This window comes from Mirounga angustirostris, unplaced genomic scaffold, assembly GCF_029215605.1.
Source record: "Mirounga angustirostris isolate CCGP_5_RB_7025 unplaced genomic scaffold, mMirAng1.0.hap1 SCAF_5, whole genome shotgun sequence".
Classification (NCBI taxonomy): domain Eukaryota; kingdom Metazoa; phylum Chordata; class Mammalia; order Carnivora; family Phocidae; genus Mirounga; species Mirounga angustirostris.
The window spans coordinates 176,591,711-176,608,798 of record NW_026991713.1 but is presented as its reverse complement, the minus strand read 5'-3'; the positions used below and the strand labels follow the sequence as shown (position 1 = coordinate 176,608,798).

Genomic DNA, 17,088 nt, shown 5'->3' with positions numbered 1-17,088 from the left:
GCCAACATATCCACACGCGGGTGCTAAACGATACGAAAACAAGGAGATTCACTACGGCACGGTCTCTCCTAGCCAAGGGACGGAGCGCCCCAATGCCAGAAATATCCATAAACGGGATGGCCAGGAAATGTTATGCTGCGATAGAAAAAAAGACTGGGGAAATTTTCAGTGTACTAAAATACAGAGAGGTACCCCCAGCAACATTACCAAGAGAACAAAAGCAAACTGCAGTTTGTATAGTACCCTTCCTTTTGTATTAGAAGCAGGAGGAAAAATATGAACACCAATGCATTTACAATATTCTGGGCACACACTTTGGCTATTTTTGCACAAAACAACTCCGGAAAGAGACACAAGAGTTGTACGTAGTTGCAGAAGGAGAATGGACAGAGGGCGTCTTTTTACCTACACTCTTTTGTGCCGAGTCAACAGATTACCCAGCCAAATTAGAAGAAGACATTCAGAGAGAGGAAGCCAGTCTCCCCCACCCCCCAACGAGGCTCTGCGCAGAGGTACTCACCAGGGCGCGTAGGACGCCGCTATGAAGAAGTAGATTACCATGCGGTCGAACATGTGCAGGCAATGCTCCACCATCCTGGGGCAGAGAAGGGGTAGGGGAAGGGTCAGGGATAGGGCCCCAGAGCCACACCTCCCCGCCCGCAGGTGCGGAGGGGCCTGGGCTCGGGGCTGACGGGCCTTCGCCCCAGCCACCACCCTTGGGCTTCAGGCTCCCCATCTGGAAGTGCCCAGAGCAGTGGTTTTCAAACCAGGCTCCCCATCCCCCTGGGGGTCCAATGGGGACACCCCACAGGTTTCGCTGAGGACCCCCCTCTCTCTGAAAGGTGAAGGTCTGACACCCACACTCTGCATTTTGGCTTTATATACTGGGCTTTTCAAAAGAATTCAAATGATGAAATACTTTGATGACTAAAAAAAAGTACAAAACCAATGAACCTATGTGCCCCCACTAAAGAGCCTCTGGGTCCCAGCATTCTGGTTCAGGTCCAGGTCTGGAGCCCAGCAGGCCTGAGTCCAAACGCCAACCTTACCACTTATGGACTGCATAACCTTGAACCAGCTCCTTACCATCTCTCAGCCTCAGCTCTCTGATCTGTCAAGTGGGGAGGGTACCAGCAGCCTATCACAGGGTGGCCATGAGGTTTAAGTGCATTAGTACTTAACATAGCACGTATCAGGAAGTGCTCGATAAACATTCGCTGTTTTTGTTGTGACCTCATGTTGAGTAGCAAACGGTAGCCCTCAATATGTTTGCCCAGTGTGGCAGCCGACCTCCAAAATGATACCCAAAGAGCCCCACTTCCTGGTATTCACACCCATGCATAGCCCCCTCCCACGATGAATAAGGCAGACACACGTAACCAACAGAGGGCTGCGGAAATGATGGTGAGTGATTTCTAAGGCTCGATCATAAACGATATTAGAGCCTCTGGCTTGTTCTCTTGGAACACTAACTTTGGGAGCAAGGAGACATGTCTGTGGAGCGGTCCATGTGGGAAGCACGGAGCACCTGGTAAAGCATCCAGTACCAACTTGCCAGCTATGTGAGGGAGCCCCCTTGGAAGTGGCCTCTCCAGCCCCAGTCAAGCCTTCAGATGGCGGCAGCCCCGGCCCAGCATCTTGGTTACACCAGAGATCATGAACCAGAACCACACAGCTAATTAAGCTCCTGAATTCCTGATTCTCAGAAGCCTTGAGAGGTAGTCAAGATTTCCCGTTATTTAAAACCTCTGTGACTGGGGCACCTGGGTGGCTCAGTGGGTTGAGCATCTGCTTTTGGCTCAGGTCATGATCTCGGGGTCCTGGGATTGAGCCCCGTGTCAGGCTCCCTACTTTGTGGGGAGCCTGCTTCTCCCTCTGCCTCTGCCTCTCCCCGCGGCTTGTCTTCTCTCTGTCTCTCACTCACTCTCTCTCTCAAATAAATAAATAAAATCTTTAAAAAAATAAATAAATAAAACCTCTGTGACTGAGGATAACGTATTACAGAGCAATAGATAACTAACGCAAACTGATTCTGCCCAGCAAACTGCAGCCCTCAGTAAAACTGACCAAGGATCCTACGTATGGTTTAACCACATGTCCTCCTAGAAATGAAAGTGACAACAACAGTTAGCATGTTTACGGTGTGGGCCATAAGCAGAGCACTGGTCTAAGCAACTTAGGACTTTTTAATCCCACCTAGAAGACAGGTGCTGTTTTTTTCATCCACTATGTGACAGGTGAGGACAGGAAATGCCAGCACAAGCCCACCACTGGCTAAGCCGGCGCTAAAACCAATGACTGGTTTCTTAGTAAGAAAAAGGGGAGCGAGATCTGGACAAAGAGACACACGGGGAGGAAGGCCATGTGAAGACACAGGCAGCCTGGAGAGGCAGCTAGAAGCCAAGGAAGACTCGGGCCACCAGGAGCTGGAAGAGGCCAGATCCTCCCCTAGAGACTTTAGAGGGAGCATGGCCCCACTGACACCTGGATCTCGGCCTTCTGGCCTCCTAAACTACGAGAGAAAGAATTCTGTTGTTTCCAGCCACCCAGACTGGGGTCATTTGCTACGGCAGTCACAAGAAACTCCTACAGCGGGGCAGAACCAAGACCCACGGAGAGGGCAAGAATGGGAGATGGGAATGGGGGCTACAGCAAAGTCACGGGGCTCCTGGGGGAGGGGCAGGGGAGGCTGAAGCTGGAGACGAGGACCACTGCTGCAATGGGGACCAGCCCTGAAGCCTCAAGCTGAGTGAGAGAAGCCAGTCACAAAAGGACAAATACCGTACGACTGCCTTGCCTGAGGTCCCTAGGAAGTAGGATGGTGGGTGCCGGGGGCTGCGGGGGGGGATGGGGAGCGAGCGCTCAAAGGGGATGGAGCTTCAGTTCAGGAAGATGAAGAAAGTTCTGGAGATGGGTGGTGGTGTTGGCACAACAGTGTGAATGTGCTTAATGCCCCTGAACTGGACGCTTAAGACTGACGAAGAGAGTCAATTTATGTTATGGGTATTTACCACAGTGTTTTTAAAAATTAAAAGCAAAGCAAAAATTTAAAAATCCAAGACTAATGCCTATACCGCAGAATTATTGAAAAGATCAGGGGTGACGTCTCTACAGGGCCTGGACCCGGGGAGGCCATTCTGATGGTTACGATGATCAGGAGGGTCCCTCCCAACAGCACTGGGAGCTGGGGGCTTGCTCTCCGGGCCTCTCGGAGGTGAGCAAACGAGGCTCATGTGGGTGAGGTGGTCTGCCCAGGTGGGATCCAGTCCTGGCCGGCCGGCCGAGGCAAAGACGGCGTGAAGGTCACCACCCTGGTCACTCCGCCCAGCCCCTGCCCCACCCGTGGGCTAGGCAGAGGCACCTGAGGTGGCTCTTCTTCCAGGAGATGGTGTGGAACACGGTGGACACCACGAAGAGCCCACAGAGGCCGAGGCCGTAAATCCAAGCAGAGATGGTCTCCCAGTCGTCGTCGGACAGGAAGTAGAGGTTGGAGCTGCCGAGGATGCTGGGGATGATCCAGAGCTGGAAGCAGAGCGGGGACAGGTGCTGCAGGGCCAGCCTTCAGCGTGGGGGCCAGGGAGGTACAGAGCCCCTGAGCTTCCCCGAGCATGCCGCCCACTCTCTTCTCCAGACCCGCGCCATCCAACAGACCCTCCCTCCTTGGCGGGAAAGTCCTAGACCTGCCCCATCCAACATGGGAGCTGCTAGACACCTGTGACTACCGAGCACCTGAATCATGATGGAGGCAATAAAGTGCTGACGTTTTTTATGTTATGTCGTTTTAGTTGATTTTAGTTTCAATTTCAGCAGCCCCACGGAGCCAGGGGCTACCCTATCGGGCAGCACGGCTCTGGAGAAGGTCGTGGTAAACACGACGGCTCCCCGCCTCAAGGAGCATCGCCGGTCACTGCCCCCCACAGCCAGCCTCGCGGTCCCCGAGCACCGAGCACCGCCTCACACCTATGCACACGTAGTTAGCACCTTCTGGAGAAAGTAGCCCTCCCCACCAGGTCCACCGGGAAAACCCTTCGCTCTTCACGCCTTGGCTGATCCATCATTTCCCCGGAGAAGTCTAGAACTCTCCAAAGCACAGGGGGCAGGGGGTGCCTGAAGTGTGCCCAGTTCTGTGTTGGGAACACATTTTCAGGAGAAAGGGTTTATGGCAGCCCCAGCCAGTAGAACTATAACGCGAGTCCCACAGGTCATTTTGGGTGTTCTGGGACCCACGTTCTTAAAGGGAAAAAGAAACTGGTGAAATTAACGTTAATACTACATTTTGTTCAGCCCGATATATCCAAAATACCATGTAATATGCATAAACATATTAAGGAGCAATTTTACATCCTGTTTTCCGTGCTAAGTCTTCCCAAGTTGGCAGCACGTCTCCAACAGATGAGCTGCATTTCAAGGGCGCAAAAGCCACACGGGGCCAGTGGCTACCGAACTGGACAATGTGGGTCTCGATCTTCCATTATTCCCAAAGGGGCCTACTGCCCAGAGAAGGATCTCTTAGGCGAGGCTGGGATGGTGTCAGCAAGGACTCCAGGCAGAGGGAGGCAAGGACTCCAGGGCGCTGGAACCCGGGTAGCAGGGAAGGTGGACCAACTTATGAACTAAGGCCTGCCTGGGAGCTTGCTAGAGTCCAGATGCCGTGCCAGGTACCAGGGAGCCAGCGAAGGTTCGCAGAGCAAGACAGGCATGCTCAGCACCACAGTCCAATGTCCCCAGATGGCCTTCCCTCCAGATCCCACTCACTCTTCCAAGGGCCACAGAGGACTTGTCGTCCGTTGGGACATCACCACGGAAAAGAGATGCTGACCCTCTCCAAGGGTGAAGAGCCTACCTTCCCTCCCACCTGGAAGTGTCCCCCGCTCGGCCCCCCAAAAGCCAACTCACAGCATGGGTGGCACAGTTGGCTGCATGCTCGTACTCAGTGGGCTGGTACCTCTTGTGGGCAGGGACTCGGTGGTTCATGAACCTGGAATGAGAGGCATAATTCCCGGAAGCTGGGCCAGGAAGCCGGGAGCAGCTGTGTTCACAGGATTCCCAGGAGACCTGAAGATCGGGTCCCTCCTGGTGGGAAAATAAAGGATCCCTCCCCTCCCCCTCCCTCCTCTCCTTCCCCTCCCCCATCCAGAGTCCCACTCCCCTCCTCCCTCCTCCTCCCTCCTCTCCTTCCCCTCCCCCCGTCCAGAGTCCCACTCCCCTCCTCTCTCCCCCCCCCACTCCTCCCTCTCCCTCTTTCTATTACACTCTTTTTGGACTAGCCAATATTTTGTGCCTGATCCCCAATGTGGTACTTGTTACCAAACTTGGCTAAATACAGCATTCTCTCCATTTCATGTTTCTCATTTTCCTTCCGTCTGACATAGAGCACGGCTCCCTGCGGGTACAGACTGACCCTCTGACTCATGCACCCACCCGCAAACCCACCACGCGGGAGGGGCCCGAGCTCACTTCCCGCCCCCCAGGAGGGCCCGTAGGCCCCCTCCCAGGGACTCTTCCCTCAAGGAAACCACCTCTTACTCTGTCATCATTGATTAGTTTGGCCTGCGCTTGGACTTCCCATCAGTGGGATCACGCAGCACAAACCCTCCTTTGTCCACCTTCTTTGGTTCCACGTGACTTTGGCAAGATTCATTCATGTTGTCAGATGCAGGGATTGGCTGTTTTCACTGCCGGACAGAATTCTACACACAATGTATGCATCCAGCTCCTGGAGGTGGACTGCCCGGTTTGGGGCCCCCAGGGAGAACTCCGTCCATAAGCAACCATGCGCACATCTTTGGTGACCATCACACTGTATTTCTGCCGGGCGTAGGTCCACATGTGGAACCACCAGTGGACTGTATCCCGAGCAATACGCACTCCTGGTGTTCCAGAGTCTTTGGGAATCTCCGTGCCTCGAGCCCTCCAGTCTCTCCTGGAGCTCCGATGGAGCCTTCGCCCCTCCCCCCCCCCATTTTGCAGAAGGGAAGCTAGAGGGCAGAATGTAGGAAGCATTTAGTGAGCAGTTTCTATATGCTGGTACCACACCAGGACAGATGACAGAGCATTCACTGAGTACCTTCTGTGTGCTGGATCTGTGCCAATAAAGTTCACAGAGCATTTACGGAACACCTTCTGTATGCTGGATCCGTGTTAAGTGTACTTCACTGAGGATTTGTGAGCACCTCCTCCCTGCTGGATCCGTGCCATACAGTTCATAGAGCATTTGTTAAGCACCTTCTGTATGCTGGTTTTACACTGAGAACTAGGTACGGTGCATTGGGGTGACCTGGCCCTGCCCTCAAGAAGCTCACAATCCAGAAGGCATCGAATCCAAGCAGAAATCCCAATACAATACCATGTGATTAGTGCTCCTCATCCTTCCGGGAAACATTCAGGAGCACCTACTATGTGCCGGCTGGAGTTGAGAGGAGGGACACAGCATAGTGTGAAGGCTTCCAAGAGAGGACAGGCTCCCCAAGGCTCAGGCACACCCTGATGTCCGAGTGCCTGGCAGAGCACCCGGCCCCATAGCGGGCACCGGCAGATAGGTAACGAGGGATAAGTGAGTTTACCAGATGAAAAGAGAGGTAGGAGAGGGAAGGGTGCTCCTGGCCCAGGGAGCAGCAGACGGGAATGTGCAGAGCACATGGCAAGCAGCCCAGTGCGTGCAGGGCAGTGTTATGAGCTGAACTGTGTCTTCCCAAAATTCCTATGCAGATGTCCTAACCCCCAGTACCTCAGAAAGTGACCTCATCTGGAAACAGAGCTGTTGCAGATGTCCTCAGTTAACATGAGGTCCCACCGGAGGAGGGCGAGCCCCTCATCTGCTACAACTAGGGTGCTTATGGGAAAAGGAGAGCCACAGAGCCGAAGCCCATGAGACAATGGAGACGCAGACTCCACCGTGATGTGACCACAAGCCAAGGGACACCTAGGGCTGCTGAAACCGCCAGAGGCTGGGAGACAGGCACAGAAGCTTCTCCTTCAGAGCCTCCAGAAGGAATCAAACCTGCCATCACCTCAATTTTGGACTTCTGGCTTCCAGAGCCGAGAGACCAAATTTTTGTTATTTTAAGTCACAAAGCGTATGGTCACTTGTTACTGTAGCCCTGGAGACACTAAAACAGGTTCATGCGGTGTTCATCTTGATAGGTCCTGCCCAAAAGCCCCCAAAGGGGCTGTGCCAACGGGACTGGGGGGGGGACAGATGCCAACTGCGCAGGGACACAGCTGACGCCTTTCTCCAAGGTGGGAAACCGAGCCTGGGGCTGAGGGAGTTCTTGTCCACCTGCCATCAGGCGCGGCCTGGCCGCCCTCTCCTCTGCTCCCTTAACAAACACAAATAAGCCACCCACAGTGCCAGCCTCACGGGTCCAAGGGCAATGTCACGTTGCCGTGGCGACCCGCGATGGGCAGTTCTTTATTTGTTTCTGGGCTCCACAAAACCCTCCTTGTCTCTGCCCCATGCTGCAGCCGCTGAACAGAAGAAAGGCGGGCCGAGAAAAAGGCCGGGAGACCAGGCCCCAGGGCCGGGGGCAAGCGCCCAAGAAACAGAGTTCCCACAACCCTCCAGAACCAAGAACTTTTTCTTTACCTCCTTTTGGCCTACTTTCTTTCTTCGGAGCCTCTAGGCAGACATTTCTTAAGAGGACAATGAATTGTTTTTTTAGGTTTTCACTTTCCCTTTGCATTTACATACAGTATAATTTTTTTCTTTTTTTAGCTACCCAGTTTTATGAGTCTGGGTAAATGAAGACTGCCATGTCACCACCACCACAACCAAGATAAATAACAGATCCTTCATCTTCCCCAAATGCCCGCACACGCTGGGCCCCCGATACCTGTCTCCAGGCGCGTAACCACCACCCTGTTCTCTGCCCCTACAGCTTTGCCTTTCCAGAATGTCGCATAAATGCAGTCACAGGGTCGGCCTGCAGTGTTTTTGTTTTGGGATTTTTTTTAATGTCTAAAAAGAATTTATTTTATAAAGTCAAAGTGCATTCTTGGGTGGAAAGAAACTGCTCTGAATGCCAAGCAGGGATCTACTTAGTTCTATTTAAAATGCATCTAAGACAAACTTGTTTTATACAAGGAGAAAATGGGCCTTCCTAAATCACACATTACTGTCTTGACGATTATGCTCAACACTTCCATCTTTTTTTTTCTTTTTTTTCTGCATAGCCTTTTGAGTTCGGCTTTTTTTACTAGGCATCACGCATGTGAGGTCCATCCGTGTTGTTGCCGTGTTCCAATGGCTCCTTCCTTTTTACTGCTAAGCGCTATTCCATTGTCTGGATGTACAATGGCTTGTTTATCCATTCCCCAGTAGAGAGATAATGGAGTCTTTTTTTTTTTTTTTTAAGATTTTATTTATTTATTTGAGACAGAGAGAATGAGAGAGAGAGAGCACATGAGAGGGGGGAGGGTCAGAGGGAGAAGCAGACTCCCCGCCGAGCAGGGAGCCCGATGCGGGACTCGATCCCGGGACTCCAGGATCATGACCTGAGCCGAAGGCAGTCGCTTAACCAACTGAGCCACCCAGGCGCCCAATGGAGTCATTTTTAACAGATGAAACATATAGATAAAATTTAGAATGTTCTAGAACAGAGCTGACAGTCAAGGAGCAGCCTTCAAGATTGTGGGAAGTTTCTCTCCAAAGAGTCGATATTTTCAGCAGGCTGTCACTAGTTAAACTAAAGGAGGGAAGTGAGCCTTTCTGCCTCCTCTCTGGAGAACAGAATCACCATTCCGCGGCCAGCCCTCTGTTTAGATGACCGTGGGGCCATGGCATTTGTGGGGGATGGGGAGGGCAACTCCATGCGGAGAGCTCCCAAACGGAGTCAGGATCCAGAGTCCAAGCCAGCAGGGAGGCAAGGACAGAGGCTGAATTCCCATCCTGAACAGGACGGAGGAGGGGCTTTGGATCTGGGCACAGCTGCGTGGAAAATCTGTGCCGTGTCACTTAGGTGCTGTGAGACCTAGGGGAAATTACTTCCCGTCTCTGGGCTGCAGCTTCCTTGTATGTAAAAGGAGATACTACTACCAACCCTACCATGAGATGATATGGCTCAAGAGTGCAGTGCCTGGGTGGCTCAGTCAGTTAAGCATCTGACTCTTGATTTTGGCTCAGGTCATGATCTCATGGGTTGTGGGATCAAGCCATGTCAGGCTTTGAGCTCAGTGGGGAGTCTGCTTCTCTCTCGCTCTCCCTCTCCCTCTGCCCCTCCCCCTGCTCATGCTCTCTCTCTCTCTCTCTCTCTAAAATAAATAAATAAGTCTTTTAAAAAATGGCTCAAGAGGCCACACAGGAGTGCCTGACATGCAACAGGGCTCAAAGAATGGGCATTCTTTTTACATCTTCCTGGAGAGCCCCCCAAAGAGTCCAGAGACCATTTTCTTACTGGTGGTTGACCCATCCAAATACTTCCCATTAAAGCCCACAACATCCTCGCAAAGTAGATATTATTATTCCAATTTGAAGGTGAGGCCATACGAGGTTAGGCCAGTGGTCCTCAATCTTGGTTGCACATGGATGGGTAGATCAACAAAACATGATCCATCCATATGATAGGATAGTACTCAGCAGTAAAAAGGAAGGACATTCAGGTACCTGCTACACATACAAATCTCAAGCACAGGATGCTGTCCCATGAGTGGAAGAAGCCAGACACAAAAGATCACATATTATAGGGTTCTATGTATATGAAATATCCAGAATAGGCAAATCCGTAACGACAAAGAGATTAGCGGTTGCTCCAGGCTGGAAGGAGCAAGCACTTAATGGGTACAGGTTCTCCTTTTGCGGGGATGGAGATGTTTGGAACCAGACAGAGGCAGCAATTGCACAACATTGTGGACTGCACTCGGCCACTAAACTGTTCACTTTAAAATGGCAAATTTTGGGAGGCACCTGGGTGGCTCAATCGGTTAGGGATCCGATTCTTGATCTCAGCCAGGTCTTGATCTCAGCTCAGGTCCTGATCTCAGGGTCGTGAGTTCAAACCCTGTGTTAGGTTCCATTCTGGGCGTGCAGCCTACTTTAAAATAAAAATAAAACAAAATAAAACAAAATAAAATAAAATAAAATAAAATGGCAAATTTTATATGTCAATTTCACCTTAAATTTTTTTTTAATGCTAAGGAAAAAAAATCTCCTGGGAAGCTTTGAAACATGCCAATCCCCCGGCTACATCCCAGATCAAATAACCCGGAACCTCTCTCTGTGGCTGGGACCAAGGCATCAATATTAAAGCTGCTGGGTGACAGCAATGGGCAGCGGAAGCAGGGACGCACTGAGTGAGATACATGAAAAGCCAAGCTGCTAAACAGTGAGTAACACAGAACTGGACAAATCCCAGTAACAGGAATTAATCTGAATATCTAACAACAGGTCGGTGGTAAAGGCATACATACAAAGATGCCTGGAAAAAAAAGAGGAGAGATGGATGGAATTGGGGTTTCTGGTCACAGAGGACTTTGGCTGCCCCTTATTTTTTTGAATTTGTAAGATTGGGTGAGAGATCAAAGGAGATTTTCCATTGACCTGTATTGTTTGAATTTTTATGGGATTATATTCAAGTTTTATTTGTGTAACTAAATGTCAGGGGTTTTTTTTGGTTTTTTTTTTTTTATTTTATTTATTTATTCATGAGAGACAGACAGAGAGAGAGAGAGGCAGAGGGAGAAGCAGGCTCCCAAGGAGCAGGGAGCCCGATGCGGGACTCGATCCCAGGACCCTGGGATCATGACCTGAGCCGAAGGCAGACGCTTAACCATCCGAGCCACCCAGGTGCCCTAAATGTCAGTTTTTTTTAACTGCATAATGACACAGGAAATGTTTGCCATATATCTATCATCAGGTGGGAAAGAGAATATATAACTCATTATGATTATAATAAGGTCGAAATAAGTGTATGGATGGAAGACCTGTTAATGCACAATAATGAAATACATATTCGTGGTGAGGCCGTAGGAATCACTCTTGATGGCATTTTTCTTCTTAAGAATTCATTTAAGTGTTCTGAGGGAAGACAAAGATGGACTGCCTTTGATCACAGTGTTGTGTCATGTGCTGGGAGAGATAAGTGTGTCCCAGTTATGGGGGAGAATGTCCTTCCGTAAGAGATACGTCCTGACATGTTTGAGGATGAAGTGTCCGGATGTCTGCAATTTATCCTCCAAAGGTTCAGAGAAAGAGGAAATGATAAAGCCAACTCTGAAAAGGTTAATATCCGGTGACTCTAAGTGAATGGCACTCAGGCGTTCATGAAACTTTTCTTGCAACTTTTTGATACACATTTGAAATTTTTCCAAATAAAAAGTTGGGGAAAATTCTCTTAGGGTCATTATGCCAATGCTTTTATGATGTAAAGATTTCGACAACAGAAGGTCAGTCCTCTGCTGGGGGGGTTGATGTCACAGACAGGATGGGATGATCGCACTGAAGACAGCAGCGGGAACTTCTGGAGACCAAAGGGCAGCAGGAAAGGAGGAGCGGGAAGGTGGAGGAGTGCTCAGAGGCCTGGGGGGGGTGGCCACCAGGCTGGAGTGGGAGCTGGGTCAGTGGCAGGGATCAGGAGGCGATCCCAGTCTCAGGATCCCAGGGTGCCAACATCTCCATGCTCCAGAACCATTCCCGCCTCATTCCCCAGGAAACTGCCCCTGCACTCAGCGCATGGCTGCCCAGAATAAAGGAAGTCACTGGAAGGCAACATCTGGAGTTAGGCTGTCTACCCACGTCCCCCTACTCTTGTAGGGCTGACAGAGTTTTCTCGGCAACTGCAAAATGTCACCCTTATGCCCATTACTCCCTAAAGACATTATTGATGCACCTCGGTATTGCAGATTTCAAATTTGAACTTTTAATTGCTAGTGAAAAGGAGAAAATAATGTGACTTTATTGTTTTCATTGGCTCTCCCACTGTCCACAAGACAACAGCCATACTTTCCAGTACGTTTCCAATTAGCAACTGTGGAACTAGCTGGATGGGAAGGTGGGTAAGTAGACTGGAGAGATAGGCAAATGGCTTGATAGGCAAGTAACTAGGTAAGTATTTGTCTGGAAGGATGGATGGATGGATCAGGGGACAGGAAGATAGGGAATGGATGGTAGGACGGATGGATGGATGGATAAATGGGGAGATTGGAGGATGGATGGATGGGGCATCAATAAATGGGGAGACTGGAGGATGGATGGATGGGTGAGGGGATGGATGAATGAAGGGATAGATGGGATGGATGGGGGGATGGATGGATGAGGGGATGGATGAGGGATGGATGGATGGGGGTGGATGGATGGATGGATGGATGGATGGGGATGGATAGATGTGTGGGGGATGGTGGATGGATGGATGGGGGATGAATGAGGGGACAGATGGGATGGGTGGATGGATGGATGGGGGTGGATGGATGGATGGATGGGGGATGGATGCATGGGTGGGGGATGGATGGATGGGTGGAGGGATGGGTGGAGGGATGGATGGGGGATGAATGAGGGGATAGATGGGATGGATGGGGGGATGGATGGATGGATGGATGGGGGATGGATGGGAGATAAATGGATGGATGGATGATGGATGGGGATAAATGGATGGATGGATGGGTGGATGGATGGATGGGGAATGGATGGATGGGGGATGGATGGGTGGGTGGGGGATGGATGGATGGATGGGTGGGGGATGGATGGATGGATGGGTGGGGGATGGATGGATGGGTGGGGGATGAATGGATGAAGAGATAGATGGGGGAGATGGATGGAGTGGTGGGTGAGTATGTGAGTAGCAGAGATAGGCACATAGCTTGGTAGAAAAATAAGTGTATAGGTAGATACATAGTTGTCTGAATGGACAGAAGGATGGATGGCAGAAAATCTGCTTCCCTTTCTTCCTTCCAAGATGAACACCAAAACACTTTCAAATGTTTCCTTCGTGTAAATGATGTTTTGCTGAGGCTCAGTGTCCTGACTAATACAGTACTGGAATCCCAGGAGGTGTCTGTCCCAGTCCTTTCTGAAAGTGGCAAACGCTTGGGTTTCTAAGGTTTGGATGGGCAGTGGGGCACGGTGGAAAGAGGACAGCCTTTGGAAGCAGTTCGGACTGGACTTGGTGAACACTCCAAATGCAGGAGCTGTATGATCCCGTGAGTCCGACAACTGGGAGAGAGTTCCTCCATCAGAGCCCCAGCCTGCCCTCCCCCCATCCTTCATGCGGTCACAGCACTGTCCTGCGGAGCTGGTCATGGCTGGGACACCCGCCTGCTGCAGGGCTGCCCCAAGAATCAGCCCAGAACTCACAGCACCCAGGTGAGAATGCTCTACTGGAAGGAGCTGTTCACCTGCCGCCCTTCTCAGATGGGGTGGAGCCACTCCTGGGGATCTCCTCTTCTCCTCCCTAAGCCTCTGCTTTGGCTTAGACCCTCCTCCTACCACCTACTGAGCATGCACTAGAGTTTACAGTTAAGATCAGGAGCTCAGGGGGTCAGACCACCCAGAGTCAATCCGGGCACCACTCCTCTCTAGCCACGAGTCCATGTCCAAGCTGCAAAAACTCCCTGGCCTCGGTTTTCTCATCTGAGCAAAGGGGAGAACCTCAGCACCCACCTCAGAGGATTATAAAATGATGAAATGGGTTAATCTGCGCACAGCACTCAGCACTTATTGGCACGTGACCAACATTAATGAGTCTGAATCCTCACAACCCATGAGGAAGGTTCTATTATGAGCCCCATTTCAGCAGAGGAAATTGAGCCCAGAACTGGCTGAGCATGAGGCCTGCACTCCAGGAGGGTGATGGTGCCTGTCTCACAGAGGAGGAGATGTGTGAACTCCCCGCACACAGCAGGTGCTCAGTACTCCGCCTCCCGCGTCCCCTCCGGAACAGGTGCTCTGACACGGTCAAGTAAGGAAAGAAAGTTTGCTTTCAAAATCAGCCCTCACCACTCCACACCCATAACGGTGGCTATTACCCAAAAACCAGAAAGCAAGTGTCGGCGAGGGTGTGGGGAAATTGGCAGGAAAGTAAATGGTGCGGCCACCCTGGGACACAGTCTGGGCCCCCCCCCCCCGAAATTACACGTGGAACCACCATCAGATCCAGGAACTCCACTTCTGGGAGAAGAATCGAAAGCAGGGGCTGAAGAGATGTTTGCACACCCACGTCCACGGCAGTGTGATTCACGGGAACCGAAAGGTGGAAGCACCCCAAAGAGTCCATCACAGATGAACAGGTAACAGAATGTGGTCCATCCATCCAATGGAAGGAATCCTGACACCTGCTACCGACAACGTGGATGATCTCTGAGGACATTAAGCTACATGATATAAGCCAGACACAGAAAGGTGAATAATGCAGGATTCCATGTATATGAGATCCCCAGAGTTGCCAAATCCATGAAGACAAGAGCAGGTGGTGGTGCCGGGGGGCTGGGGGAGGGGATGGTGTATGACGGGGACAGGGTCCCAGTTTGAGACAATGAAGGGTTCTAGAGCCGGATGGTGGTGATGGTTGTACAACAGTGTGAAAGGGCTTATGACTCTTAAGAATGGTTAAAACAGTCCATTTTATGTTATATATTTTAACAACAACAAATTCAAGCCACAGGCAAATCGAGGTACACAGGAAGACTCCTTGTTATCCTGCGAGCGAGGAGGCAACAGGAGTTGGGGCTCAGCTGCGTCATCATTACCCCCTCCCTGAGACCCAGGGCCACAGGGGATGCAAGCTATCACCACCTGGCAGGTTGGGGAAAGCAGCTGGAGCAAATGTTGCTGTGCATGAGAATCGCCCCAGGAAGAAAGGAAAAATCCCGATGCTCAGGCCACATCCCCGGCGCTCAAAACAGAACTGCCAGGGGAGGGACCCAAGCACTGGTAGTTTTTTAAACTCCCCAGGTGATTGCAGTGTGCAAGCGAGGCTGAGAAGCCACAGGGCGAGGAAGAGAGGGGACAGCACCAGGTGTCCCACAACAGGGACACCACAGGACCCCAGGACCACAAAAGGAACACCCAGCTCAGCACAGACAGCAAAGAGGCTTCAACACCCACGCCAAGCCCAGGGCTGGTCGTGGCTGCCGGGGGTGTGTGCCGTGAGTTTAGGCATGGCAGGAAAGGAGGGCGTGACGATTGGTCATGTCTGCTATGGGTACGGGGCAGGCAGGAGGCAGCCGTCCCTGGCTTGAGAGTTACCCAACGCTTTCACTTCCCTCCTCCTGCATGAGCATCGCTGCAAAGTGAGCAGGGATGAGAGTATGACTGGCATTTTATACAGGGATTCACAGAAGTTAAGCCACAGGCTAGGAAGTGGTTGCAGCTGAGAAGGGGACCCCAGACCTCCTGACTCCTGGTCTATTCTTTGTACCGCACTCACTTCCCCTTTCAGGCCTGTCTGTGGTTCTGCCATCAGTCTTTTACACTATAGTATAAAGTATCTGGGCATCCTCTCCAGGATGGAGAATCTGGAGGCAAAGAAGGGAAGGGACAGAGCCCTGTCCCAGCTCCTAAAATCACTGCTTCATTGGCCAATGGTCAGAGCAACCCTGGCTGTAAGTGCCCCCCCACCCTGCCCAAGCCCCGGCTTTGTCAGTCCCCTCCCACCTTGGGAAGTCTAACACCAAGACTCGCAGATCTCACGCGCCAGGGCAAAATCCTGGCCGACCCAGAGCACAAGAGACCATGCCAAGCCAAGAACAAAAAGGGGGGGACCTGCTTCTTTTGTTTCCTATCCCTGACTTAGACCCTGCAATTCTTCCCCAAGAAAGCTCTCCCCATGGCACACAGTCATCATGTCTCTAGGCCTTCCACCTGTCTTTTCTTCTGCTTAAAAATCCCTTTCCCTCTTCTATAGCTGGAGAACTCCTATTCAGCCTTCAAAGCCCAGGTCAAAAGGCCCCTCTGAAAAGCTTTCCTTGATCCTCACACCCCCATCTAGACTGGAGAGTAAACAGCTTTCTCTCAGTGGTAGGTCGAGGCACAAGCCATTGTACTGTAGACCCCTTCTGTCTTTCTCTTCCCGGAGCACTTCTAGGCAGAGAGAGTAGCTCCTTCCTTTGGACTCCCACAATCGCCCTTGCAACCCCTACCATAACACAGGCAACATGCATTTGGGTGTTTCCGGGTCGGTCTTGGCCCCTAAGCTGCAAACAAGGGCCTGGCCCCGATTCATCTTCATCTTCCCGGTACCGATGCAGAGCCAGGCATGCAACAGGTAATGCCTGGCAACTACCTGAATAATCAATCATCTCAGAGTGTTTATGAAGTTCAGACTGGAGATATGTCGAGTTAGGAATAGTCCCGGCCTTTTAAGATCTTCCAAAAATTTTGGAGCAGACAGGCTCCTGAGACGTGGGTCAATCCAGCCAGGATAAGAGGCTTGCCCAAGGTGGGCGCCTGGTGGCTCAGTTGGTTAAGCGACTGCCTTCGGCTCAGGTCATGATCCTGGAGTCCCGGGATCGAGTCCCGCATCGGGCTCCCTGCTCGGCGAGGAGCCTGCTTCTCCCTCTGACCCTCCCCCCTCTCGTGTACTTTCTCGCTCTCTCAAATAAATAAATCAATCTTAAAAAAAAAAAAAAAAAGACGGGGCGCCTGGGTGGCTCAGTTGGTTAAGCGACTGCCTTCGGCTCAGGTCATGATCCTGGAGTCCCGGGATCGAGTCCCGCATCGGGCTCCCCGCTCAGCAGGGAGTCTGCTTCTCCCTCTGACCCTCCTCCCTCTCATGCTCTGTCTCTCATTCTCTCTGTCTCAAATAAATAAATAAAATCTTTAAAAAAAAAAAAAAAAGAGGCTTGCCCAAGGTAGCGCGATCTAAGAGGCGGGGCGGGGAGCTGACCTGGAAAAGGTATGAAAGGGGACACCAGAGGAGAGACAGGGGAGAAGAGCGGGAAACACTATTTTTTTCTCTATATTTCTGCATTGCGTCACTGGCCACAATGTTCATTTACTACTTAATAATTTTTTAAAAAATCTAACAAAAACATCTTAAATACGGAAGTCCATGTTTGAAATCCATATTTGAGACCAGGTGTTCTCAAACCTGCTGCATCAGAGTTGGGGGAGGGCAGGGGGTGGTCACAACGAGAGTGCTGGGAATTACCCAAAATGCCCAT

At 51.3% G+C, this 17,088-nt stretch overlaps 1 protein-coding gene across 1 annotated transcript in view; it reads right to left on the bottom strand.

Moving 5' to 3' along the window:
- The window catches only part of MMD2 (monocyte to macrophage differentiation associated 2), a 39,542-nt gene that overhangs the window by 9,644 nt on the left and 12,810 nt on the right, over positions 1-17,088 (bottom strand). The window contains exons 2-4 of the mRNA XM_045871013.1: positions 4,897-5,029; positions 3,362-3,522; positions 521-595 (exon numbers count right to left, since the gene is read on the bottom strand). Of these exons, the coding sequence (XP_045726969.1) occupies positions 521-595; positions 3,362-3,522; positions 4,897-5,029 (369 nt within the window). The remainder of the gene's footprint in view (positions 1-520; positions 596-3,361; positions 3,523-4,896; positions 5,030-17,088) is intronic.